At 38.2% G+C, this 25,155-nt stretch overlaps 1 protein-coding gene across 4 annotated transcripts in view; it reads left to right on the forward strand.

Annotated features, from left to right (window-relative positions):
* Positions 1-25,155, forward strand: part of BICC1 (BicC family RNA binding protein 1) — a 272,291-nt gene that overhangs the window by 138,065 nt on the left and 109,071 nt on the right. For all 4 annotated transcript variants that reach the window (XM_044239535.1, XM_044239536.1, XM_044239537.1 and 1 more), the window contains exon 3: positions 14,296-14,365. In XM_044239535.1, the coding sequence (XP_044095470.1) occupies positions 14,296-14,365 (70 nt within the window). The remainder of the gene's footprint in view (positions 1-14,295; positions 14,366-25,155) is intronic.

A 25,155-nucleotide genomic window follows, 5' to 3' on the forward strand; every position in this document is an offset into this window, starting at 1 on the left:
AAATGATTTCTTCCCCCTTCCTTTACTTCATTTCTCCCAGTAGATTTATTTTATTGTATTTGTTCATTTCCCCCAGTAGATTGTAAGTGTGATCAGGAACTGTTTAAATTCTATTCACTATTTATGCCTGATGTTTAATGCAATGACTGGCATGAATCTGTCATGCAGTAGGTATTTATAAATGAATGAATCCTGCTCCCTCTTCTGATGTGATTTGCATCACCCCCTTCGAGGTAACTGTGCTTCATATTATGGCTCATTTCTTCAAGGTATTCTTCCTTAATTAATAAATACATGGCATCTCCCTGTTAGGTGATATCATTGCAATTTTTAAGTTTCTTTCATGAAACTTTTTATGTTCTGTAATTAAAGTAAGGGTGGTTTTGTTGTTGGTTTCCCTGATTATACTGTCAGCCTTGTGAGAGCAGTGGCCATAGCTGGTTTTTTGTTTTTTTTGTGTTTTTAAGATTTTATTTATTTATTTGACACAGAGAGAGTGAGAGATCACAAGTAGCCAGAGAGGCAGGCAGAGGGAGAGGTGGAAGCAGGCTCTCTGCTGAGTACAGAGCCTGATGTGGGGCTCGATCCCAGGACCCTGAGACCATCACCTGAGACAAAGGCAGAGGCTTAATCCACTGAGCCACCCAGGTGCACCATAACTGTTTTGGTCCATCGTTGTTGCTTTTCAGTTGAGCATCGTGCCCCATACTTACCTTGTTTTATAAATGAATTTATAATGGTAAAATATACCTCACCAACTGGTTCATATTTCATAACACAGGATGATTATGCCATTTTATCAGTGGTGAATAGGTACCGAAAATTGAGGATGTAGAGAGAATCTTAATTTCTTGAAACCAACATTTAGAAAGTTTAGTGGTTTCTAATTGGAATCTTCTTAAATGTTAAGAACCTAAAAATTCACAAGGGAAAAACTGTTATGAAATTTTACTCTAAGAATCACATGAAGACATCCGAAATATTGCCAAATCTAATTCTGTAGTTTTGCAGATTAATGAAATCTTAGTACATCTGAATGTTTGTCTTTCCAGGTCTCCCTTGTGACATCATTAGTGCGCTTAAGTTTCTTGAGTAGCTTTTTTGGAAATTTTCATAATCAATTAAATTCATTTTTAAAATGTATAAATTCTTCAAATATTACTCATAATGTTTTATGAGTTCCATACTTTTTTCGTATATCAGAAAGATTTAAAATTAATTTTACAGAAAAATACATTTATAGTGCAATATATATTTTCTATCATGCTGTACCAAATTCAGTGGAGTAATAACTTTAGTTTTCGGGCATCCTCTTGGAAGTGATAATTTCTGAACAGTAATTCAGGAAAATTTAGTGGTTCTAAAATTTCTAGCATGTACAGGGGGATTCATATATAAATTTATGTTGGGCTTAACTGGACTCAAGTTTCCCAGCAGGCTTTAGTTCTGGGCCTTTCCACCAAATGCCCTAGACCCAGAATCAAGTGCTGGCCTATAAAGCTGTCAGTTCCTTCTTCCTATGATCAAAGTCCAGCTCATTATAAAATGCCTGCGGCACGGGATTTTCTGATGGTAGAGACACCATCTGCTCACTTTTTTCAGTATTAAAACTGAAATACTGAAAACTGAAACTTCAGTATTCCTTTTATTTCTCTTTTAACCCATCTCAGGTAAACAGAAAGCAAGCAAATGGCTTGCTGTTGTATTTGATGTACACACATGTTTAGTTGAGGCTATATCGTATTTATCTAAATAGTGATTTTTGAAATAAATTTAGCTGCCAACATTTTAAAATTAAGGAGATTTTACATTCTGCTGGTTTGGTAGCTTTTCTTGAAAAATCTGAAAGTCTGGCTACTTTGGGTCAGGTTCTGTACATGTTGGTTGGAGCCAGTGATGTGCTACTGTTTGCCTCACCCTCTCCTACTCCTTATTTCCTGATGTGAAAGTCTGGTGTCAGTTATCATCTATCCTTGATTTTGTACTGTTGGTTTTCTCATGATGGAGTAAAATAATTCTTGTGCCCATATCTATTGGTCAAGGGAAACTATGAATGAGGGGACAGTGGATTCCAAGACAATGAGAGAAGATGTATTTGTTTGGGGGCAATGAATAATTTTTGTCTGTTTTTTCTTTTGTGTAATATATATTTGAATTAAAAGCATGCACTGTTCCCATTCATTCCTAATGGTTCCTTGCCTAGCTTCAGTTGACATTGGAGCCAGACTCCTGACTTAGATACATGATCCTATAAGTTGGCTTTACCAATAATTAGGCCTTGTAAGACCTGGCAAGTTCACTGTAAGTAAAACAGTCTTTGCCCTCAAAGATAGTTTATCTTTGAAGGGGATTGAGTCAATTTAAAATAGAAATATAAGTTGCATAAGAAAGACAGTATAGCAGCTCTGAAGAGGGAAAGATTGTATCAAATTGAGGGAATCTTGAGGTTGTTTTTATGTTTTGAGATGAACTGAGTGCTGGAGACAGTGCGACAATGGAACTGCTTATAGAAAGAAAAAAGAAAAAAAAGATGGGGATTGGGTATGGACCAGACATACTGGTGGTGATGAAGTTATGGGGACTGAGGAAAAGTTAAACCAAAAGAGGTGGATTGTAGCCTCATTATGGACAGCCTTAATGTTAGGCCAAGAAGTTTGTGCCCAACTTAAGAGGTAATGAATAAGTCCTGACAGACTTGAATTACAGTGGGGAAATATTAGAGCTTGTGAGTTGAAGGGGAGAAAACTGGAAGTGCTTTCACTACTTGTGAAGCCATTGGTGGAAATGCTCAAGGTGGTCATTACTTGGATGGAGGGTTGTCTTAGGTTCTGGGCATAGTTTTGGAGAGAGAATCACTAGGTCTGTGCAACTGATTTGATATAGTAGTGTGAGGAGTGGGGAAGATGAGGTACCATGTTTGCATGTTTCTGCCAAAGGGAGACAGGAGGCCATGAATTCCCGATGGGCAGCTATAAAATGAAAGGGCCTCCATAAGCTTGGGTCCCTAAATGACTGTATAGAACCAAGCCCTTTGCTGACGTATGCAGTCCATCTAAAAGGAGAGAGAAGTTTTTGTTGTGTTCATCCCCTGACATTTGGAATTGTTATAGTAGCATAACCAATATATTCATCTTCATTATATTTTTTTTTTGAAGCAAACTTTCCTTGAACCCAGTACTTGTTTCTTTGCCTACTTAGCCACTACAGCCTACATAGAATTTTATCTTATTAATGTCTCGGGGATGCCATGACTGATCTGCTGTTGTCCTGATCGGTCATCACCAGCATCAGTGCCACTGGAGCTTACTCAGTTTGCTTGAAGAAGATCAGAGTGATCTGGGTAGTAAAAAAGTGTTGCTTAAAAAATCATATAATGTGAATTCATATAACTGGAATAATGGCCTTATGAAAAATCAGAGGCTAGAAAATTACAATCAAGTTTTGGTAACTTGATTTTGCTAGAAATATCAATACTATGACTTTTTTTTTTTCACAAGTTATATACTGCTTAACCATTATATTCAAGTCATATACAAGTTACATCTTATAGTTCAAATTTAATCTTTTTTAGCTACCTATGATAATAATATGATAGAGATCTGGTTAGTCCTTCCTAGGAATTATAATAAGGTGATAGTTGGAGAATGAAGTGGCTTTAAGAATTATGGAGCCTGTGTCCCAGGGGAAGCAAGAAATCAGCTCTTCACTAACACTATAGATCATCACAAATAACCTCCCATACCCTGTGAAAATTCTCTTTGGTTTGGAGCACAGGTCAGAAGGTGGGGTCCATGCTTTCTTTCACCCACAGTGTTTTTTTACATAATTGAAACATTTAGAAATTTGATTTACATAATTTGCATAATTAACATTTAGAAATTAGAAGATTTAACACAAAAATCTAGCTCATCTTTTAAAACGGGAAAGTGTGGGCCCCTGAGCTGGTGCCAGACGTAGGCTAGAATAGAAGTGACAGAACACAGGCATCCCGCTGTCCAAGCCCATACTTGACCTAACTTGCCCCTTACTATACGGAGAGCTTCTCCATTATTAGGCACATGTACCTTGGGAGAAAAATTCTGTCAGTGATTTAGAATTTACTTTTATTTAAGGAATATTCACTCAGTTCATTTATTCTGATAAGCAGATTCCACAAGGATACCATGTTTCAAATGAGGTAAAGCAGACTGTGTAGATGGAGCGGCTGTACTGGATTCACTAAGTGCTGAATAATTGGAAAGTCCTTCGTAATTGTTGCCTCTTCTGTCCCCTTTGTCTAACTGCTTCATCACTGTGAATTACTTGAACGATGCTTCTTAGATCCTAAGTGCTAGATTCAAATGTTTAAAAATGAACAAGATAGAGTTTGTTGGCCATGAGGAGGCCACCTCTTTGGTGGGAGTGGTAAAACGAGCAAAGAAATAAGCACTAAAATGTTGCCACAATGGACGAGGGGAGAGAGATGACTTCTGCCTGGGAGGGTTGGGAGAGTTTTCGTAGTGGAGGGGCACATCTGAACTAGGTTTTGGTCAGTATGTAGGAATTCGCTGAACTTTTTGAGATAAATGGTGTCTATAGTGTAGAACAGTTTGAAACCCTTTATGAGTGATTCTCAGTGGGGGCACAACAGGTAGTCCTCATCTTACACAGCAGTGTGGGACCATAAAAATGACTGTGGAAGCTGAAACTGCAAAGTGTTTTCAGTAATCAGTGGGAAAATTGAATGCTGTGCAAATTCTAGAAATTTTTGTGAAAACATTAAAGATTTCCCTGTCAGTGATAAATGTATAGGAAAATGAAAAAAATATCAAAACTAATAGTTAATGCACTGTATTTTAGTGTTAGAAATACTGAGAATTAATGTTCCATTTCTTTGTAAAAAACCTTGAATAGTTGGAACCATGGCTTTTTTATTGTATAGTTTGTGATATGGAGGGAGCATTTTTTCTCTGGCTTGGTGAATTGTTGTGATCATAAGTCTTGATCAGATTCCAACATGTCATCCTTTGTACTTTCAAGGTGCGGAATATCTCCCAGAGTTTCTTTAATGTGAAGTTTTTCGCTGGCGTCAGCTCCTCCTTGTCACAACCGCTTTCATCGTTTATGTCCCTGAGTTTGTCTTCACTCAGTCTCCTCTGGCTGCATATTCTAGCCCCTCCAGCAACGCCAATGTCAACATTCCCGTCGTCCCCTATAGATCTTGTATGCCTGACGTCTGACTCAAGTTTCACTTCCAGCAGTGTCACTGTACTTTTATCTTGGTTGGCCAGTTTCCACTTTTGATGATCCATTTTTGTAAAATGTCACTTGTTTTTGACCCTGGGAGATAAGAAGTCAGTATAACTCCTTGCTTTGCTCCTCTGTGCATGAGGTATTTACAGATGTGCGGTGAGTAATCCCCAACACACTTCGAAAGAAGCTATGTGATTCGTCACTGATCAAGATGCATGTTATATACGTAGTGATTTGTATACTGAAGAGCTGGCAGTGGAATGTGTATTTGATGCAACTACTTAACAATTAATGTACTTTGGTAACTGGAATGTAAACTTGTCTCGTGGGGGGATTGGTGTTGTTTACCTAAGCTGGGTAACTAAAATTTGTGCATGTTGGGACTGTGCAAAGCCAGGACTGTCTCTATGGCCATCCTGAGTGGGTTTGTTCTGCCCTTTGTTGGAAGCTCATCATCTGTAACCCTGGCCAGTGTGGCACTCTGTTGTGTCACTGTGACAACCAAATGCTTCTGACATTCTCTCTGTGTGCATGGGGGTGGTGGTCCTTCCCTTGACTGAACCATGCTGGGGCCATCCCTGGTTACTCTGTCATGAATGAATCAGAGTGTTGAGGGGCAGCTGTTGGGCTGCTAGTGAGCTTTCAGATGACCTCCCTGTAAGTATATGGTGCTTTCCGCTTACTACATAAGCCAAGTGGGTCAGAAATTGCTCTTGCCAGAGTCACAGGACTTCGATTTTAGCCAGACTTTGCCACATACTTACCTGCTGCTTAACCTCTTTGATTTCTCATTTCTTCATCTGCCAAATGGGTTTCACATATCTGATTTACAAGATTATGGCGTGGAATACACGGGAAATGTATAAGAATATTAGACAAATGTGAGGAGTGGTTCTGGAGATGACGAGTAAGTGAATCAGTGAGATGCATTTCTTGGATTTAAAATGAAATACAACAGAGCCTTCTAATGTCTCAGCAAAATAAACATCCTCAGTTTTTAGACACCCCCTCGTGTGAGAAGTTCACTGCTTTCCCATCACTACTTTTCAGGGTTTTCTAGTTCTCTCTTTTTTCTCACACAGCTCCCTTTGTGATGAAATGTAGCAAATTGACTCACAATCCATTAGTCCATGAAGTAACTTTAAACAGCCTTCTCCATGAGGATAGACATTATTTCTCTATCGGTATAAGGAAAAGAGAGCACAAATGAGCTGGGTGTGTGTGTGTGTGTGTGTGTGTGTGTGTGTGTGTGAGAAGCAGGTTGCAGATGGCTCCCAGCTGGTAGCCATTTTGAATGATGAATTTTCAATAGTTTAGAGTATAAATGTCAAGTTAGAGTGTTCAGTGTTCTTTTCCTGATCCAAGAATAAATATTTCAAGTAAAGTCAGCATAAATAGACTTGTCGTTGGTTGATCTGAGATACTGTTTACTTACCTGTGGATTTTTAACTTTATGTCTGGATTGAAGAATTTGGTGAAATAAGCACGTTAGTAGAATTGTTGGTTTGGCAAAGGTTTCCATCATCTGTAAGATATTATCCTATAATTGCTGCAAACTTGCAAAATCTGTAGTATAGTGAACATTGGTAGATATATTCTCTTTCCAAATGGTGTACGAATCTGGAATTTGCTGGAGATGGAAAAACATTTATCATTTGAGCACTGGGGAATATAAGTAGAAATTATTTTTTATCATGGATAAAACTATATGTAGAATTTGATTAGATTTTACTTGTTTATTTCATTCTAATTTTGACAAGTTATTTTGGTTAAGTAAAGTTATTTAAATGATTCCTTGTAAATCTGTGATGGAATTTTTTTCTATAGCCGATAGAACTTTTTTCCAATTAAATTCCAAATTCCAACCCATGTAAACTTTACTCTCCCTGGCCATCTCTCCCTCTCTTACTCCCTGTAGAAACTAAAACCAAAACAGGAACTTAAGATTCCATGTTTATTAGGTGTGTTTTTAATATTAAAAAGGCAGTGCTATTACTCTTTGATTAGGGTACATTATGCCCTGTTTTGAGTAAGAAAGTTAAGATGGCTAATTAACTGCCTGAGCTGTTAAATATCCAGAGCATGCTATCTTCATCAGATTTTTTTTTCTTTTCTTTTCTTTTTTTTTTTTTAAGATTTTATTTATTTATTTGACACAGAGGGAGAGAGGTCACAAGTAGGCAGAGAGGCAGGCAGGGTGGGTCGTGGGAAGCAGGCTCCCTGCTGAGCAGGGAGCCTGATGTGGGGCTCGATCCCAGGACCCTGAGATCATGACCTGAACTGTGCCCTTCATCAGATTTTTCATCAGGAAAAAGTAACTTTCAAACCTAAACTACAAAAATACATATTCTTTCTGATATAAACAATCCCAATTTTAATTGCATCATAGGTTTCAAAATTGATATTCTTGGCTCAAATACTTTTGTTACTAGAAGTATTTTCCATTCATCAAATCTAAGATTAGTATAAGAATTAAGTTACATTTCCATTATTAATCCCTTGAAAGTAATGAGTATAACAAGTCTAACAATGGAAACTTCAAATAGTTATTCTTCAGATACTTTTATCTTTAGATGAATGCCTCCCAAATCTCCTCTCCCCATGACAGAGAATTGCTGCTTACAATAAAAGAACTAAAGAGACCTAGCTGAAATTGGTAGAATTGAGGGCTCTCTCTCAACAGTGAAGATGTCCATAAGTTGAAACTGACCTATTTGAAATGGTATGAACATAATAGCATCCAGAATAATGAGTTAGAACAAGTCTTTAAAATATTTAAGTTGAATAATTTTTGGTAAACATTTGAACTTTGATTTCTGTGAAGGTAGAAACCAGGGCAATGATATTAAAGAAACAAAAACAAAAAAACTAACTGGCACTCACTTTAGGATTTTTCTCCCTGAGATAGAAGATAGTCATTTTCTTCTTGGAGATTTTGTGGTTTGTACACCAAGGCACTCCTTTACCTAAATGACACTGTGATACATGGCTTCTTTGCTCTGCAAGGAAGCACTAGCCATTTTAAGCATGTTTCCCAGCTTTCAGTTCAAATTTCACACATCTTATGTTTTGCAGAGGGTTTGGTCAGAGTTAGCCACTTAATTGAATTATTCCTTGAATGCAAATTGAACATTTGGACAGTATCCTGGCTTGCTTAAGAATTGGGGCATAACATGGGTTTCTGGAAAGTGATTTCCTTGTAGGAATTAATTGGATTGTGGAAAATGTATAATATCCTTTTGAAAAGGTGTCAGTGTTTTCATCCATTAAGAGATCCTAAAAATTAAGTGCTTTAGTGGTTCCATTTCTGTAATTTTTAAAAAACAACATTTTATTACTTAAGATTTTTTAAAACCCTGTCTGGATATTGTGAAGATTCTAAAAGATTGCCAGCAGCTCCTGTTATGGTTTGCCCATGATTAGCTCCTCTGACAATGTCCTGATCTTTTAGATGTCACAGGAACTTGTTAGGTCAACAACCTAGTCTGCTTGGTTGCTCAGTGACTTTTATATCATTTGTGTCTACACCTAAGCTCTTGCTCAACTCAAAGACATGGCTTCTTTGAAAAGGAAAGTAAGCACTTAGGTCAGGGTGGTCTGGAAGCCCTGGGACATCTTTTTAAAACTATGTGTAAGCTTTCTAGCCTTTCCCGCCCCCCTTTTTTTTTGCCTTTAGGAGAAATCCCAGCTTTATCTCTGTCTTCCTTTAGCTGCTTTATTAATGAATAATCCAGAATAATGAATTAAAATAAGTATTTAAAATATTTAAGGTATGATTGAATGTTTATAGGAAATTATTCAAAATTAGTAGTTTTTTCTTTGGGCTTTGGTTTTGTTAAGGTAGAAACAGGTCTATAATAAGATTTTTTTTTTTTAAAAGCCTAGTTGGAACTCACTTCAGTTTTTTTGTTTTGTTTTGTTTTTTAAGACATAAGAGCATCATTTTCTTCTCAGAGGTTTTGTGGCTTCTTTGATTTCAGCCACAGCTTCTGGATCTCATCTTTTCCAGCTCCCCTATTTACCTTGATTTACCTCTCTGTTGGTCTTGACGACCATTTAGGACATCTTTTAAAAAAGTAGTTTGCTGCATACAGAGCTTCTGACTTGCTTAGGGCCCTAATATCTCCTTCTGCACCCTATGATTTCTATCCTCATCCCACTTCTACCAGGGCTCATTCTCCAGCCCCTTTTCCAGTAATTCAGCTTTAGTCCTACGGTTCCTGGACGGTTGTCCACACATACTCCCAACAGAGAACTATACTTCCTCTTCCTCCTTATCATAGGACTGCTTCACACACTACTAGTCCGTAACTGGTTGAGGCTAAAGCCAGCTCTTAGTGTGCAGTGTCTGTGCTGTAGGAACTGACTTGGAGTCATTGGAGGTGATGGTTTGAAAAGCTTCATTAAGAACTTCCTAAGGGAAGGGGCACCTGGGTGGCTTAGTGGGTTAAGCCTCTGCCTTCAGCCCAGGTCATGATCTCAGGGTCCTGGGATTAAGTCCCATATTGGGCTCTCTGTTCAGCAGGGAGCCTGCTTCCCCCTCTCTCTCTGCCTGCCTCTCTGCCTATTATAATATCTCTCTCTCTCTGTCAAATAAATAAATTAAAAAAAAAAAAAAAAAGAACTTCCTAAGGGGAATTTGGACTTCCTAAAAGTAAGTTAAGTATGACCTCTTCCTATTTATAGTTACTCTTCTAGCTTTCAAAATTGATTTGTAGTGAATTATAGCCAAGCACAGGTACTGGATGGCTTTGGTTTGTGTCATGTCCTCAAGGCTATATGAACATGTCCATGTGCAGATGCATAGGCAGGTGGAGAAGATGTGAGGCACATTTGTTGTCCTTGATGTGTGAAGTGAGGCTTGAAGCACCTCAGCCATACTGACTCACCCTCAGACCCTATGAAGTACCTCCCTCCCTCCTTCTAGACCTTTCTACATGTATTCTACTTCTATCTGGGACACATTCTCTACCTTTTCTCCAGCTAGCTGTTTCTATTCCTTTAGGTCACAACATTAATAGGAATTTCCTTCACTACCCATGACTGGGCTAGGATTCCCTCCATATACTCATATTGCTCTGCTCCATTATGAAACTTAACACACAGTACACAGTGGTAGGTTAACTTGTCCTCTTCCTTGTTAGACCATGAGCTCCTGGAGGGAAGCAAAATCTTATTTATTGTTGTATCTCTAGTTTCTAGAACCAATGACTGAACAAAAGTAATTAATATGTAATTAACATAAGGGTCAATATTATCTAATAATCACTGTGGGCCATGTTCTGTGTTTGGAGTTTTCCACATGTTTTCTTATCAAAACCTCACAGCAATTCTGTGAGTGGGTACTATAATTAATTATACAAAGGATGAAAGACTGATAAAAGTAATTTACCCATCATGATAGCTAAAAAGTAGCAGAGCTGGTACTTGACTCCTCTGGAGCCACCTGCTCTTAATGACTAGATTACATACAATGATGAACACATAAAGAGATATCTGAGAAGGCATCCACTCAGAGCTCTGTATGGAGATTGTAGCCTAGTGAATGACATGTGTGGTTGGCATTGACTGCCCACAGATGATATTCAATGGAGTCACTTTTTTCTACTCCTAGAGGGAAGGTCAGCTATGGGTGCCAGATTCCAGTAACTAGTAATTCATTTTCTTTAAATTTATGTTGACATTTCTTGTAGCGCATAGAACTTTGGAGGTCATGTGATATAGAAGGTAAAACTCTGGTTTTAGAGTTAGGGATACTCAGCTTGGCATAGTCTGTCTCCCTTCCCACTCAGATAGTGTCAATGTTAGGTAGGTTTAAAGTGAGCATTTCTGAGTCTCACCACTTCACTGCCCAATGGAGACCCTGGACTGATGGGAGGCTTAGAGAAGGTGTGTGTCAAGTAGCATTTTGACTTGATAAGCTATTATGTTCTATGAGGATATTTTCTCTGACATACTATTTTCTGTCATGGAGCATCTATTATTGTTTAATAAGAAGGGATCAAACATATATACAGGGTGATTCCTAGGAAGTTCTGCAAATGATTAAGATTTTAGAAAGTTATGTCTTACCACTATATGTTGTCAAGCAAGCTTCTCTTTTACAGTAGTATAATTATGGCACCCAAAATAATTTACCGAATTAAATGGCCAAATTATTTAACTCAGGAAAAGAAAAGTATATAGATTATTTTCTTACTGCTTCCCTATTAACAGAATTTTAGTAAGATCTCATTTTCCCATTTTATCTCTTCGAGGAAAATTCTGAATCAATTTGTAGTCACTTTGAAGATGTGTATGTATGTATGTATGTATAGTGCTTGAAAGTATAAGTGCTAAAATGTGACCAATGAGAAGTCTCCCCTAATTGGGGCTTCCTGTCCTCATTCAGAGACTATTGAACTTATTCATAAATTTACTTTTACTTGCCTTTCAAGACTTGAGTAATTTTGTAGATTGTATTTTAGAAAATCTTTACTAACCATCTCCCTTAACCTGACCTTTCAAAACAGTGGCTTTGAGCCATTTTTGTGAGCAGGTCCTGTGTAGCCACCCAATTCACTGTCAGCAGTTGGCATTTTTGCATGTGTCCCTGTCTGGACTGTAAGCTTGTGGACACCAGGAATTGTGTCTTATTCATAGTTATGGATTCTGGACCTTGTGGTACCTAGGTATGCTCTTGATAAATCCTTGTAAGATGTTAAAGCCAATTGTCGTGCACAAATCTTAAAGCACATTTTCAAATTTGTATATACATGTTTTAAAAAGAGGCCCTATGTTCCATATGGTTCGGTCTTTGTAAGCAGTCTGGTTTTAAAAGTATGGTCTTTGCAAGTGGTCTGGTGTTTTTATCTCTACTCTGCTGCTTTCTAGCTGTGTGAGGAATAAACAGGTCTACTTCATAAGCATGCTGTGAAAACTCATTTACCCACATGTATCCTTTGCTTGCTATGTGTAGGGTGGAAAGCTTATTTTTATTTTGCAGAGACAGATTATAAACAAATAAACACAGAAAACAGGAGAATTTCAGATTGGGAATTTCAGCACAGTGAGATGGGAAAAATTTGGGTTGGGTCATGCAGGAGTAGAAGGGGCTGTGGCAGCTGGACGAGTGTGTGTAGACACAGAGGCCCTACAGGAAACCCGCTGTGCATGTTTGCTGTGCTGAGAAGAAGAGTAAGCTGAAGATGGTAATATTTATTTTATTTTTAAATATGGATTTAGAGCTAAAAATTTAATGGTGGAGACAACCAACAAGGGCAGCATGGATGGTAGGAAAAGAAGAGGGGCTAGGTCTTACAGGGTTGGGCTGAACAAGTTCATCTACTTTCAGGGCCAGGCCAGTACCTTCACTTAGTGAGGACAGTGTGATCTCACTTGGGTTTTTCAGTCTTTAATAGAAACACAGGTGTAGAGAAATATTTCTCTGAGAAAAACAAAAGTGCAAACACCATGATATATGGCAAGTGAATAATACAGATGTGATGATAATGGCAAGAGGCTCTTGACCTCTATGTAAGAGACCCAGTGGGGGTTGTGGGGCAGCCGAGAGCCTCCTGGGCATCCAGTCCTCAGTGCCAGCCAAGTGTTGCCATGTGGGAATGTGGGCTTCAAGTGCTAAATCTGTCAAGTTCTCCAAAGAACCAGAAATCTTAATTTCTATGTGAAATTCTCAGAGTTAAAAATGTTGGCTCATGTTTTAAAAACATTATGATGGGTAGACAAAATGCATCTGTGGGCTTCCAGTTTGAAACATCTGCTGGAAGTTCTTTTATGCTGTGAAAAGGGGGATTATGTAAAGTAAGATGCATGTTAATATTTTAACTGTGTAGCCTTATATGCAGTACATAGCCAATACTGAAGGGATAAAGGTACTTTTTGTTAATTGCACCGTGCTTAGTTGTCTTCACCTTTAATTTGTTTAGTTAACTCTAAATCCATATTAAAAAGCATATTGGGGCACTTGGGTGGCTTAGTTGGTGAAGCATCTGCCTTCATCTTAGGTCATGATCCCAGGGTCCTGAGATTGAGCCCAGCATCGAGCTCCTTGGTCAGCAGGGAGCCTGCTTCTCCCCCTGCCTGCTGCTCTCCGTGCTTGTGCGCTCTCTCTCTCTCTCTCTCTCCCTCCCTCTCTGACAACTAATTAAATAAAATCTTAAAAAAAATAAAAGTATAAACTATCCTACTCTAACTGAAGTGATTAATATGTACTGGTTTTATTTGCCTATTAATTTGTTTAGTTGTTTGCCCTGTCAGTTTCTTTGACAAATTCTGTACTCATGGTACAAAGTAAACGTTAATCTAGTCTTACTCATGTGATAAAAGTAGAGAAGGAAAAAGGTGAACAGTTTTTGGTTACTCTTTCTTATTTACCATCTACCACTTTTACTCTGTGGTGGTTCTTTCCCTTACTCCTTCTTACACCTTCACACATTAGGGTCTTGGTCACTCTGGCCTGTGTTAGTCTCATGGAAGCAGAAAAGAATTGTGGCAAAGATGCCATTTTGCACCAGGCAAAGGATGACGGGAATGCAGCCTTACGACATGATGTCGTGTTTAGAGGTTTTTCATCAGTTTTAATGAAATACAAATGTGCCCAAAGCAAGTTATTAATTTTTTTCCCAGAAAAAAAAAGTCTTCATTTAGTATGGCCTAACCCATGTAGTTTTGTGTTACAAGGATTATGTTTGGTGTGTTGCAATCTGTTGGCAATGATCTTGGGGAATTTTATTCAGCACAAGCATCTCTGACAGTTCTGGCGTCAAGTGGGGTCAATTACTTGTTCATGTACTTTTGGTCTTGTTGTCTCTATGTTAAAAACTCTGAAGCATAACAGAGAGCAACACTGGGAGTAACAAAATATACTTGAATATTTCTAATAGATTAAAGGCTTATAAAAATGAATCTCTTTTTTCAGCAAGTTTTTTTTTGCGTTGTTTTAAAATGAGGTCATTTTATCAGCATGAAACTAAAGACTTGAAAATAATTTCTTTAGAGGAATCTTATCTGTAAATACAAGTTCTTAATTGAATCAATATTTTTCTCTCTTAATTTCTGTTACAGATCATGGAGGAAACAAATACACAGATTGCTTGGCCATCAAAACTGAAGATCGGAGCCAAATCCAAGAAAGGTAAATCATGAGAGATGGAGAAATTGGTGGCTTTGATAATGAGGACTGGGATTACTGGAAGTTTGCCTTTATTCTTATCATGTCTGTCCGCAAATATATGTGAAATAGTGACGTTTTGGAAAGTTTACCGTAATTAAGAATGATGCCTTTTATCCAACAACCAGAAAAACATTAAGTATTTCATTGTAATGGAAATGTTATTATAGAAGATACCATAGCAAATTACGATTTCAGTGATGTTCTTTCATTCAATGGCCATGAGTCATGGTGACTTCTGAATGTAACAGCATGTTTTCAACACATAAACTTCTTGTTTTGTACCACACGAATTTAAGAGCTATTTTTTTCTTCTTCTAATATGTTAGAAACCTTAGGCTTCCTTTCATGCATGCTTCTTCTTTTCATATGTCTAACTGGTGAACCCAGTACATTTTTCTTTCAGGCTGAGTGTTTGCCTTGCATGGCCTTTCTTCTGTTTTATCCTAGAACACACCACCCAATGGATGGATGGTCAAGAATGGAAGTATAGGCACCATTATTTATTTTTTTCTCCCAGATTACATAGTATTTTCAAGTGACCTGCCAGTAAATATATTTATGGATATTTTTTCAAAGTATAACCTTAGTCTCAACAAACTTTGTTGTATATACTTCATTAAAAGATACATGTAGTCACTAGGAGCTGATGGGAGATACTATCACATAATTCAAAAACAAAGATTGTGCAAGCTGAACATATCTTTTATGGTCCAGCTTTTTTGCTGTTGCTGCTCAGTTTCATATTTACTTTCCCTTCTCCTTATGACTTTTATTGCTAAATGATACTAAACATTGAAAGATTTCTCTTTCTCTTATTTTAGTTCAGATTTCCTTCTTTTAATCTCATTTTATTAGTTACTTATCACATGGGATGAAAGTTATTTTATAGTTGTTGTGAGGACCAACTGGACTTCAGTGTATTGAGGTTCCTACAGACACTGCTCTTATTACTTTCTCATTTCTGTTTTGGTGGCAAGAAAGGGAAACCCTGTGTGCTAAACAGTCGTAAGAAGACATGGTGAATTTCCAGGTTTGATCCCATAACTTCCTACATGCCTTCCATTTGCCAAGTGCTGTGGGATATAGTCTCAATCTTCAGTGTGTTGAGATGTTTTATATTCATTATGCTGAAGAAGAAATTACTTATTAGTGGGTTATCTACCTATTTGGTTGTTTGTGGCCATTTAAAAATCCCTGGCCTACTACATGAATAAATTGAAACTTGAATATAAATTGTATTCTTTTTCCCTATTGTCAGGTATTTTTACTTAAAGAATGACATAAACTTCATTACTATCCTAATAAAAATGTAATTTGATCAGTCTCCAAAGAAAACCTCCAAGGGAACATGAATATTAAAATGATTCCAGATAATTTTGGATGGCTTATTCTCTTGCACTACCCATGCTAGGTCCCCCCCACCCACTATCATGAGAAACTTGGAATTGATTAATTTTTTTTTCAAAATGTGGTTACAACTATAGAGATTTTAGATAATATGGAGATAAATAGATGAGGTTAATGTTTTAGATTAGTTTCCGGTCATTGAAATACATAACCCATTCACAATGACCAACTAGTCCACATTTTGATTACACATTTTGCTTTGAAAATAGAAGTATTTTAGCAGTACATTTTGGGGGAATTTAATAAAATTTCCCCTTGGTTAAAGTTAACCTTTGGAATTGTGCCCAAGAATTGATCCCTCCAGGCCTATGTCTACAGACCTCATTTTATTTTTCTATTATTTATGAAGTGCTGTGAATGTATACAGTGTTGTATGATGAGCAGAACGTGCCAAAAGAGAGAGACTGAGCTCAAGGAAGGGAGAAAAAAGTCAAAAGTTTTCCTCAGAGGAATTTACGGTTCAGAATTTATTTGAGTTGCTCTTATTACTTAAACACACAGCTGCTGAATCAGTTCTTGGCTAACATCCCTGATATATGTATTCCTATATTACTTTTAAAATGGATAAATTCAGAGATGAGGTTTGTTTGATTATCATTTGTAATAAGTAAAAATAAAATGAAAATGGCAGGGGAACCTTCAAAAGGTAATTCTTTGATTTGATGTGGATACCTGCCTCTAAATGTTGTATGGAAAACAGTTGTTAATCTTTATTTGGAACCTTCTTCATACTAAACTAGTATTACTCAAGAGACCCAAGAATGTAAATGTGTCTGGGGATTTGTGCCATATTTGGATGGTTATTAAACTCTAAGTCTCAACGGTGTTATGATATACAGATAATCCCCAGAGATGCTAGTGGTTCAGTATAGGCACAGGCTTGTATTGTATTTTACTCTCTAGACTTTTGATCCTCTTGGTTGAATATGTAAGCCAAGACAGACATTTTTCATAGCTACTGTTACCAGTCTGCCCACTTTGCCATATCAGAATTTAGTCCTTTGCTTTTTTTTTTTTTTAAGATTTTATTTATTTATTTGACAGAGACAGATCACAAGTAGGCAGAGAGGCAGGCAGAGAGAGAGAGGAGGAAGCAGGCTCCCTGCTGAGCAGAGAGCCCGGTGCAGGACTCGATCCCAGGACCCTGAGATCATGACCTGAGCCGAAGGCAATGGCTTAACCCACCGAGCCACCCAGGCACTCTGTGCTTTATTTTTTAAGCCAACAACCCTTTATCAGAGTGGCTGTGTGGCTGCATTGGTTGGAGTCCTGGTAAGGTGCTGCCCCTCACAATGGCAGAAAGCGACCTGGATTTGGTATCACTTGGAAAAATCAGGTTCTTCTCTGGAGATTCTGGTTCAGTCGGTCTGCAGTGGGACTGGGAAGTGTATACTTAACAAGTTCCTCTCATGGCTTTCATGGTTAAGCTGAATTGCAGAAACAAAAATTTCACCATCTGATGTGGAAATATCATGACTTAGTTACCGGGGAGACCATGTGTTCATGGCAGTGGATGATGATTACTATTGAAAAATAGGCACAAGTCCTTCAACAGCCCCTTCTCCTGGATAATGTCAATCTTGGTTTCTAAAAACTGCACTTTCATGGGTTCATTAATTTTAAGTTTCTGTCATTGTTGCAGTCAGTCAGCATGAGTAAGTTTAGAGTGATAACTGTTGTTTTGTGCCTGTGTGAAATATAATTTTGGGTAAAAAGCCACCTGGTAATTGTCCCTCTCTCCACCCCTTTCTCCCCTTTCTCCTCCTCCATTCCTTTTAGCCGTAGGGAACATAGTGAAAAAATGTAATAGAAACATTTCCATTTAGTAAGCATGGCATTTTGGCAAGGAGCCTGTTTTGTCATATAAAACTCAGGGACTATAGAATTTTTTAGAATTTACAAGTATATGAAATTATTAGAAGGTTGAATTCTCATTAGAGCCAGAACTGAGAATTTAAGATTCAATATAATGGACGATTAAGTAGGCAGCTCTAGGGTTATCATAATGATGAAGAAAATAAAGCAATATTTAGTATTTCTTGTGTATAATACACATTTATTTTGTGTGGAAGTAAATAAAACTCTTTCCATCTTTTAGATTCAGAATGCTAGAATATTCTGCCTTAAATAGATGTTCATGAAGACTGTCCTTAAGGATTAAGATGTTTAATACTTTAAAGCCTTACCAACAGAATAACTTTAGGCACTCATTAAAATTTTGAATATGCTATTCTGAATTACAGCCTGTTTTAAAGCAAATGCAGCTTCATTAAATTACAGATAGCATTTTGAACAAGTTTGACTGTTTTGCTAAATAGAAGTCCTGCCAGACCTGCCTTAACAAATAGATAAAAGTGTTTTGTAATGAGAATTTATCACACTGGTATGATTATGCTGCATGTGATACTAGATGAGATTGTTCTCTTAAATACAGTAAATATTTTTCTTACAGTCTTCTTTTTGCCCTTAATTTGCTCATCCGTCTCCTTCTTCTTAAACTGGCAAGGTTGTAAATGTGAGTAAAAATTGTTTAAAGTTTTTATGCCAAATTCCAAATAAATGTGGTCAGCATTGATGAAGCTTTATTGGCTTTTGTTCTGGGAAAGAGTTGTCTTACAGAATTTAAGTGATAGAAACTGTTCTCTGCAAGTGTTTCTTTTATGACAATTCAAGATGTCCCGGAATGATCAGGAATGAAAGTTGTGGCTGAATTGCTTGATGTATCCTGGTTGGGAGGGAGTTGGGCACCAAGTTTGGCTATTTTCTCCCTCCTGGAATAAGGAAAAGGATCATTACAATGAGGTGGCTCAGTGGGTTAAGCCGCTGCCTTCGGCTCGGGTCATGATCTCAGGGTCCTGGGATCGAGTCCCGCATCGGGCTCTCTGCTCGGCAGGGAGCCTGCTTCCTCCTCTCTCTCTGCCTGCCTCTCTGCCTACGTGTAATCTCTCTCTGTCAAATAAATAAATAAAATCTTTAAAAAAAAAATGAGGTTTTATTATTTTTGGTTGCATTCCATCAGAACAAGTGGTATCTAATAGGAAATCTTAGCTTGAGAAAAACTGTAAGCTGTTCACTTTACTTTTTTTTGGAGGAGAATGTTTTGTCAAGTGTGCTTACAGTTTCGTTGGGTATTCATGTTGAACTGGTTGAGGCCTTTAACACACACAGTGTTGTTCAAAGGGCAGAGGGCAGAGAAGAGGCGTGGTGGCGTGGTAAGCTGTGTTACAGTGTTTCCGGTGGTGAGTTGTGACATTTTAGTGTCTCAAAAATTATTTCAGTGGTCATAACCAGTATGTAAAAAATACAACTAGATTAGAAAAGAAAAGATTAGAGTGTAAAAGAGTATTGTTTGTCATATGTCAGTATTTACATGGATATATAAACATATAAATATGACTAGATCATGGTGTAAAATGAGTGACAAAGACAGGTTGGAGAGCACTCTTTTAGGCCATCAGTTCCCCAAAGAGTAAAGAGTACACGCATTTAGTTCATCCCTCTGTCCTTAGCACTGTAAGCAGTTCGTAGTTGGCACTGAGTAAATATCTGCAGATTTTCCAGTACCTCAGCTCAACTCAGTCATGGTTCTAGTGAAACCACTGATAGAGATGGAGATGGCAACCACTAAGGTGTGATGTGTAGCAGAAAGATTTAAAATCATGGCATTCACAAAGGAGTGGCATTTACTATTATGAAAAATACTAATGATGCCTTTCCTGGAGACCTTTTAAGTGAATGGATGTAAGACATGATTTGTGACTGACACCAATGTGGCTAAAGCTCCTTTCAGTGGTTCTGAGTAGTGGAAGGAAACATAAGGGAAATGACCTCAACTTTGTCGTTCATGGAACGCCTGAATGAGTGAAGCTCTCTGCCTTCTCTGGTAAGCTTGTAAGGGAAACTTCACAAGATGCAGCCTCTTCCAGCTACAGTTGTTGTGGCTGCTTTAATTAGTGTTTGGTTACATAATTGACCGATTGCCAATATTACTGAATACCACTGTTTGTTGAGACCCAGCTGGGGCCACACACCATGCTAAATATATTACATACATAATCTTACTTAATGATCAGAGCAACCTATGAGTTGCGTGGTGATATTTTCAGTTTATAGGTAAGCAAACAAAGCCACCTGAAGTAGAATAACTTGCCCAGGGTTTTACATTTAGTAAGTAGTAAACCCCAGACAAACTCGGGTCTCTTTTCAGAGCCCCAGATCCCCCTGGGTGAGATAGTACCTTTCTGAACCCCTTCCCTTATTCCAGGGTGTTCTCAGACGTAGCGTCCCTTCAGTGGCCATAGCCTACATACAGCTGATTACAGTCATTATTGATAATAATCAGTTTTATAATGCCTCAGTCCTTGGGAATTACACTGATTTGAAAGTAGGCTAAATTTAGCGTATCCTTACTCTCATAGATAACACATCCTTTTTCAGGGCGAGTTAGATTTAAGAGTTAAGAAAAACATGAAACTATAACTGTATACATATTTTAAAAATGCCTTCTGGATTTTAACTTTGTATTTCATATCTTCATGTACTGTTTCCTTAGGAAGAGACCTTTTGATTTGTCATTAGACTAAACAACTTCTAAGATGGATTTAGAAGGAAAATAATCTCAGAATGTGTTTGCTTGCTTTTCTGCTTTTCAGTCTTTGAAAGTGGTTTTCTTTGAGCCGCTCAGGAGCCATTGTCTTACTGCTGGGGAGAAAGATTTTGCATTTAACATATTTGTATATATTGTTAATGTGACTGACCATCAGTTGATAAATGCTAATTGGGAGCCAAGAGTAGGCGTTCGGCCAAAGACTTGATAACTTGTCTGCAGTGTACTAGTAGTTACTCTGGTTACAGAGAATGTGGTCCAAGTACGATTTCTTAGAAGAGGTTGGAGACCTGGGATATTTCTAGTTCCTAAAGTTCTCAGTATAGTTATTAAAAAGCTTATAAAATTAGTGTGTCTTTTAGATATATGACTGGTCAGTACATCTCTTTCTACATGAATGACTTCATTTATAGATAGTGCCAGACATGCAAATGCAAATTTGAGAACCTTTCTGAATATCATGTGTGCTCTCACACACACAGACACACATGCATACACACAGTCCTACCAGTGAGGTGATTTATGCTCTGTTTATTTATGCTGGTGATGCACTAGCACAACTAAGGACCTGAGCTTACGTTGATTTCTTGATCTCTGGCTGGTTCCCCTCTCTTCCCTTCTGAAGCCCCGAAGGGTTGACTTACTTATTCATCTAATAATTGCTGCAGGCTAGCTGCTCCTTCCAGTCTCTCCCCTTTCTCCTCTACCAGGGCCACAGAAGAAGAGGGCTTTAGTTGTTCAGTTGTCCGCTAAGCCTGAAATAAGTAATAAACATATCTATCTGGTTTTTTTTTTTTAAGATTTTCAATTAACTTAATTAGGAAGCAAATTCAGAGTGAGGTGGAAGGGTGAGAAAATGAATGGAAAAAGTGAAAGCATCAAGAGAGTGAGAAGACACACCAGAGACGGGGAGAGAATATTTGCACAGGCCGGATCTTATAAAGATCTGAATAAAATAAAGATAAAATAAAAATAAAAATAAAGATCAGAATATACAAAGAATTCTTAAAACTCAGCAATAAGGAAATGAACAACCCAATTAAAAAATAGCCAAAAGACCTGAACAGACACCATACCAAAGAGGATGTCCAGATGACAGATAAGCATATGGAAAGATACTCAACGTCATATGTTTTTAGGGAATTACAAATTAAAACAATGTGATACTGTTGTGCACGTTATCAGAATGGCCTAAATCCAAAACACTGACAATATCACATGCTGGGGAAGATGTGGAACAGCAGGAACTCTCATTGGCTGCTGGTGGGAATGCAAAATTGGAAGACAGGCAGTTTCTTATAAAACCAAACATACCCTTACTTTACAACCCAGCAGTCGCACTCCTTGATATTTCTCTAAATGAGCTGAAAACTTATGTTCCCACAAAAATGTATGCACAGATATTTATAGCAGCTTTATTCATCATCACCAAACTTGAAAGCAGCCATGATGTCCTTCAGTGGGTGAATGGTTAAATAAACGGTGGTCCATCCAGACTAAAGAATATTACTAAGCACTAAAGATGAACTATCAAGCCATGAAGAGACATGGAGAAACCTTAAATGCATATTACTAAATGAAAGAAGCCAGTGCTCATACTGTAGGATTCCAACTATATGAGATTCTGGAAAAGGCAAAACTATGGAGACAGTAAAAAGGTTAGTGGTGGGTGATCATTAGGGATTTGGGGGGAAAGGAAGGATAAATAACAGGCAGAGCACAGAGGATTTTTTAGGGCAGCGAAATTATTCTGTGTGATCTAAAATGGTACATATATGTCACTATATATTTGTTAAAACCCTTAGAATGGTTTTGATGTTGATGTGATGTTGATGGTGGGAAAGGCAGTCTCCTGGGGAGGAGCATAGATGTAAACTCTCTGTACTTTCTACTGAGTTCTGCTCTGAACCTGAAACTGTTCTGAAAATTAAAGTATATTTTAACAAAAAATAGACCTAGATCCAGGGCACAACACTTTATTATTTATTTATTTAAGGTTTTATTTATTTATTTGATGGAGAGAGGCACAGTGAGAGAGGGGACACACACAGGGGAAGTGGGAGAGGGAGAAGCAGGCTTCTCTTTGTGCAGGGAGCCTGATGTGGGGCTCAATCCCAGGACCCTTTGGCTCATGACCTGAGCTGAAGGCAGACGCTCAACCACTGAGTCACCCAGGTGCCCTGGCACAACATTTTGATCAGCATTTTAAAGTGTATTACATGAAAAGATAGTGGTATATGATCCCTAATAACTCCTTAATGTGTAAATTTAAAAGGAGCATGAAATCTCTAAAGAACCAATAAAAGGTTTTGTGAAATTAAGAATGAAAGAAAGATGGTTCAACAGTGAATCACACTCTTGTTATTCCCCCAAAGGTGGCTGGAACCAAGATTGACCTTCTGTCACTTGCCTGCCTGTGACCACAGCCTTTCTTTTCGGGGGAGCTCCCTTTCTCTGTCTTCTAGTTTCCTGGACGATGTTTTTAAATCCTTCTCCTTTAGTGAAGAAAGTGCCATCCCAGGGTTCCTTCCACTGATCGTTCTTTCCTCTGTTAAATGCTGTGAGGAGGAAGGATGAAATACTTTCTATTTAGCTACCTTATAATAGGATTGTGGGACGTATGTTACCTGTGTTATCTCTTAATCCTCGTACTAACCCGCATGAAGGACTATTATCATATACTTTATACACATTAGTCATGTGGAGGGATAATACAGCTTCTTCAAGGCCGCAGAGTCTGAAGTGATGGAATTAGAATATACGCTTTGATTTCAAAGATCAAAGTATTCGGGCACCTGGGTGGTGTAGTTGGTTCAGTGGTTAAGCATCTGACTCTTGGTTTCAGCTCAGGTTATAACATCAGGGTCCTGAGATTGAGCACTGTGTTGGCCCTCTCCCTCCGTCCCTCCCCTCTCCAAAAATATATAAATAAATCTTAAAAAAAAAAAAATTAAGGTATTTTCCTCCGGTCCCTAAGCATGCAGATAGGTGCTAAATGAGAAGTGTTTAGTCACCAGAGGAATGGATGTTCACTAACACATTCACTTAAGAAAACTCGGAATATTTTTCTTAATTATTTTTAAGAAGAAAGGCAATCCCCTAACTCCTTATTCACATTTAGAAGCTTACTGAATGATGCATCCAGTAAGCTTCTTTTTTAATACATCTTTTTAAAACTTTCAACCTGGATTTAATCATCTTTTGTGCTTTTTTGCAGTATATGTCTTTCCTCTTCTCCTCTTTTGAAACCCATTAATGTTTTACTGGAATTTATGTACTTTTATCTGGAGTAGTGGTTATCAACCCAACATAATTTTTTAAAAGATTTTATTTGTTTGAGAGAGGGAGAGCAGGAGCAGAGGGGAAAGGCAGAGGGAGAGGGAGCAGCAGACTCCCTGCTGAGCAGGGAGCTATGCCAGCACCCTGAGATCATGACCGGAGCTGAAGGCAGACACTTAACCAATGGAGCCACCCAGGCATCCCAGCATAGTTTTTGGTTTTGCTTTTGTTTTTTTTTTTTAAAAAACATTTATTTATTTATTTATTTATTTATTTATTTATTATTTGAAACAGAGAGAGGGCATGGGCGAGGGGCAGAGGGAGAGGAAGACAGAGAATCTCAAGCTGACCCTGCTGAGTGCAGAGCCTGTGCGGGGCATAATCTCACAACCCTGAGATCATGACCTGAGCTGAAACGAAGAGTTGGATGCTTAGCTAACTGAGCCACCCAGGCGCCCCAACCTAGCATAATTTTTTTTTTTTTTTTACATTTTGTAATTTATTTATTTATTTATTTATTTATTTTTTCCAATTTATTTATTTTCAGAAAAACAGTATTCATTATTTTTTCACCACACCCAGTGCTCCATGCAAGCTGTGCCCTCTATAATACCCACCACCTGTACCCCAACCTCCCACCCCCCCCACCACTTCAAACCCCTCAGATTGTTTTTCAGAGTCCATAGTCTCTCATGGTTCATCTCCCCTTCCAATTTACCCCAAAGCACATACCCTCCCCAATGTCCATAACCCTACCCTCCTTCTCCCAACCCCCCTCCCCCCAGCAACCCACAGTTTGTTTCGTGAGATTAAGAGTCCCTTATGGTTTGTCTCCCTCCCTATCCCATCTTGTTTCATGGATTCTTCTCCTACCCACTTAAGCCCCCATGTTGCATCACCACTCCCTCATATTAGGGAGATCATATGATAGTTGTCTTTCTCCGCTTGACTTATTTCGCTAAGCATGATACGCTCTAGTTCCATCCATGTTGTCGCAAATGGCAAGATTTCGTTTCTTTTGATGGCTGCATAGTATTCCATTGTGTATATATACCACATCTTCTTGATCCATTCATCTGTTGATGGACATCTAGGCTCTTTCCATAGTTTGGCTATTGTGGACATTGCTGCTATAAACATTCGGGTGCACGTGCCCCTTTGGATCACTACGTTTGTATCTTTAGGGTAAATTCCCAGTAGTGCAATTGCTGGGTCATAGGGCAGTTCTATTTTCAACATTTTGAGGAACCTCCATGCTGTTTTCCAGAGGGGTTGCACCAGCTTGCATTCCCACCAACAGTGTAGGAGGGTTCCCCTTTCTCCGCATCCTCGCCAGCATCTGTCATTTCCTGACTTGTTGATTTTAGCCATTCTGCCCAACCTAGCATAATTTTATCCAGGATACGTTTAGCAAGGTCTAGGGATATTTCTGGTGTCACAGCTGGAAGGTGGTGCTGTT

The sequence above is a fragment of the Neovison vison genome, chromosome 2 (genome assembly GCF_020171115.1).
Source record: "Neovison vison isolate M4711 chromosome 2, ASM_NN_V1, whole genome shotgun sequence".
Classification (NCBI taxonomy): Eukaryota; Metazoa; Chordata; class Mammalia; order Carnivora; family Mustelidae; genus Neogale; species Neogale vison.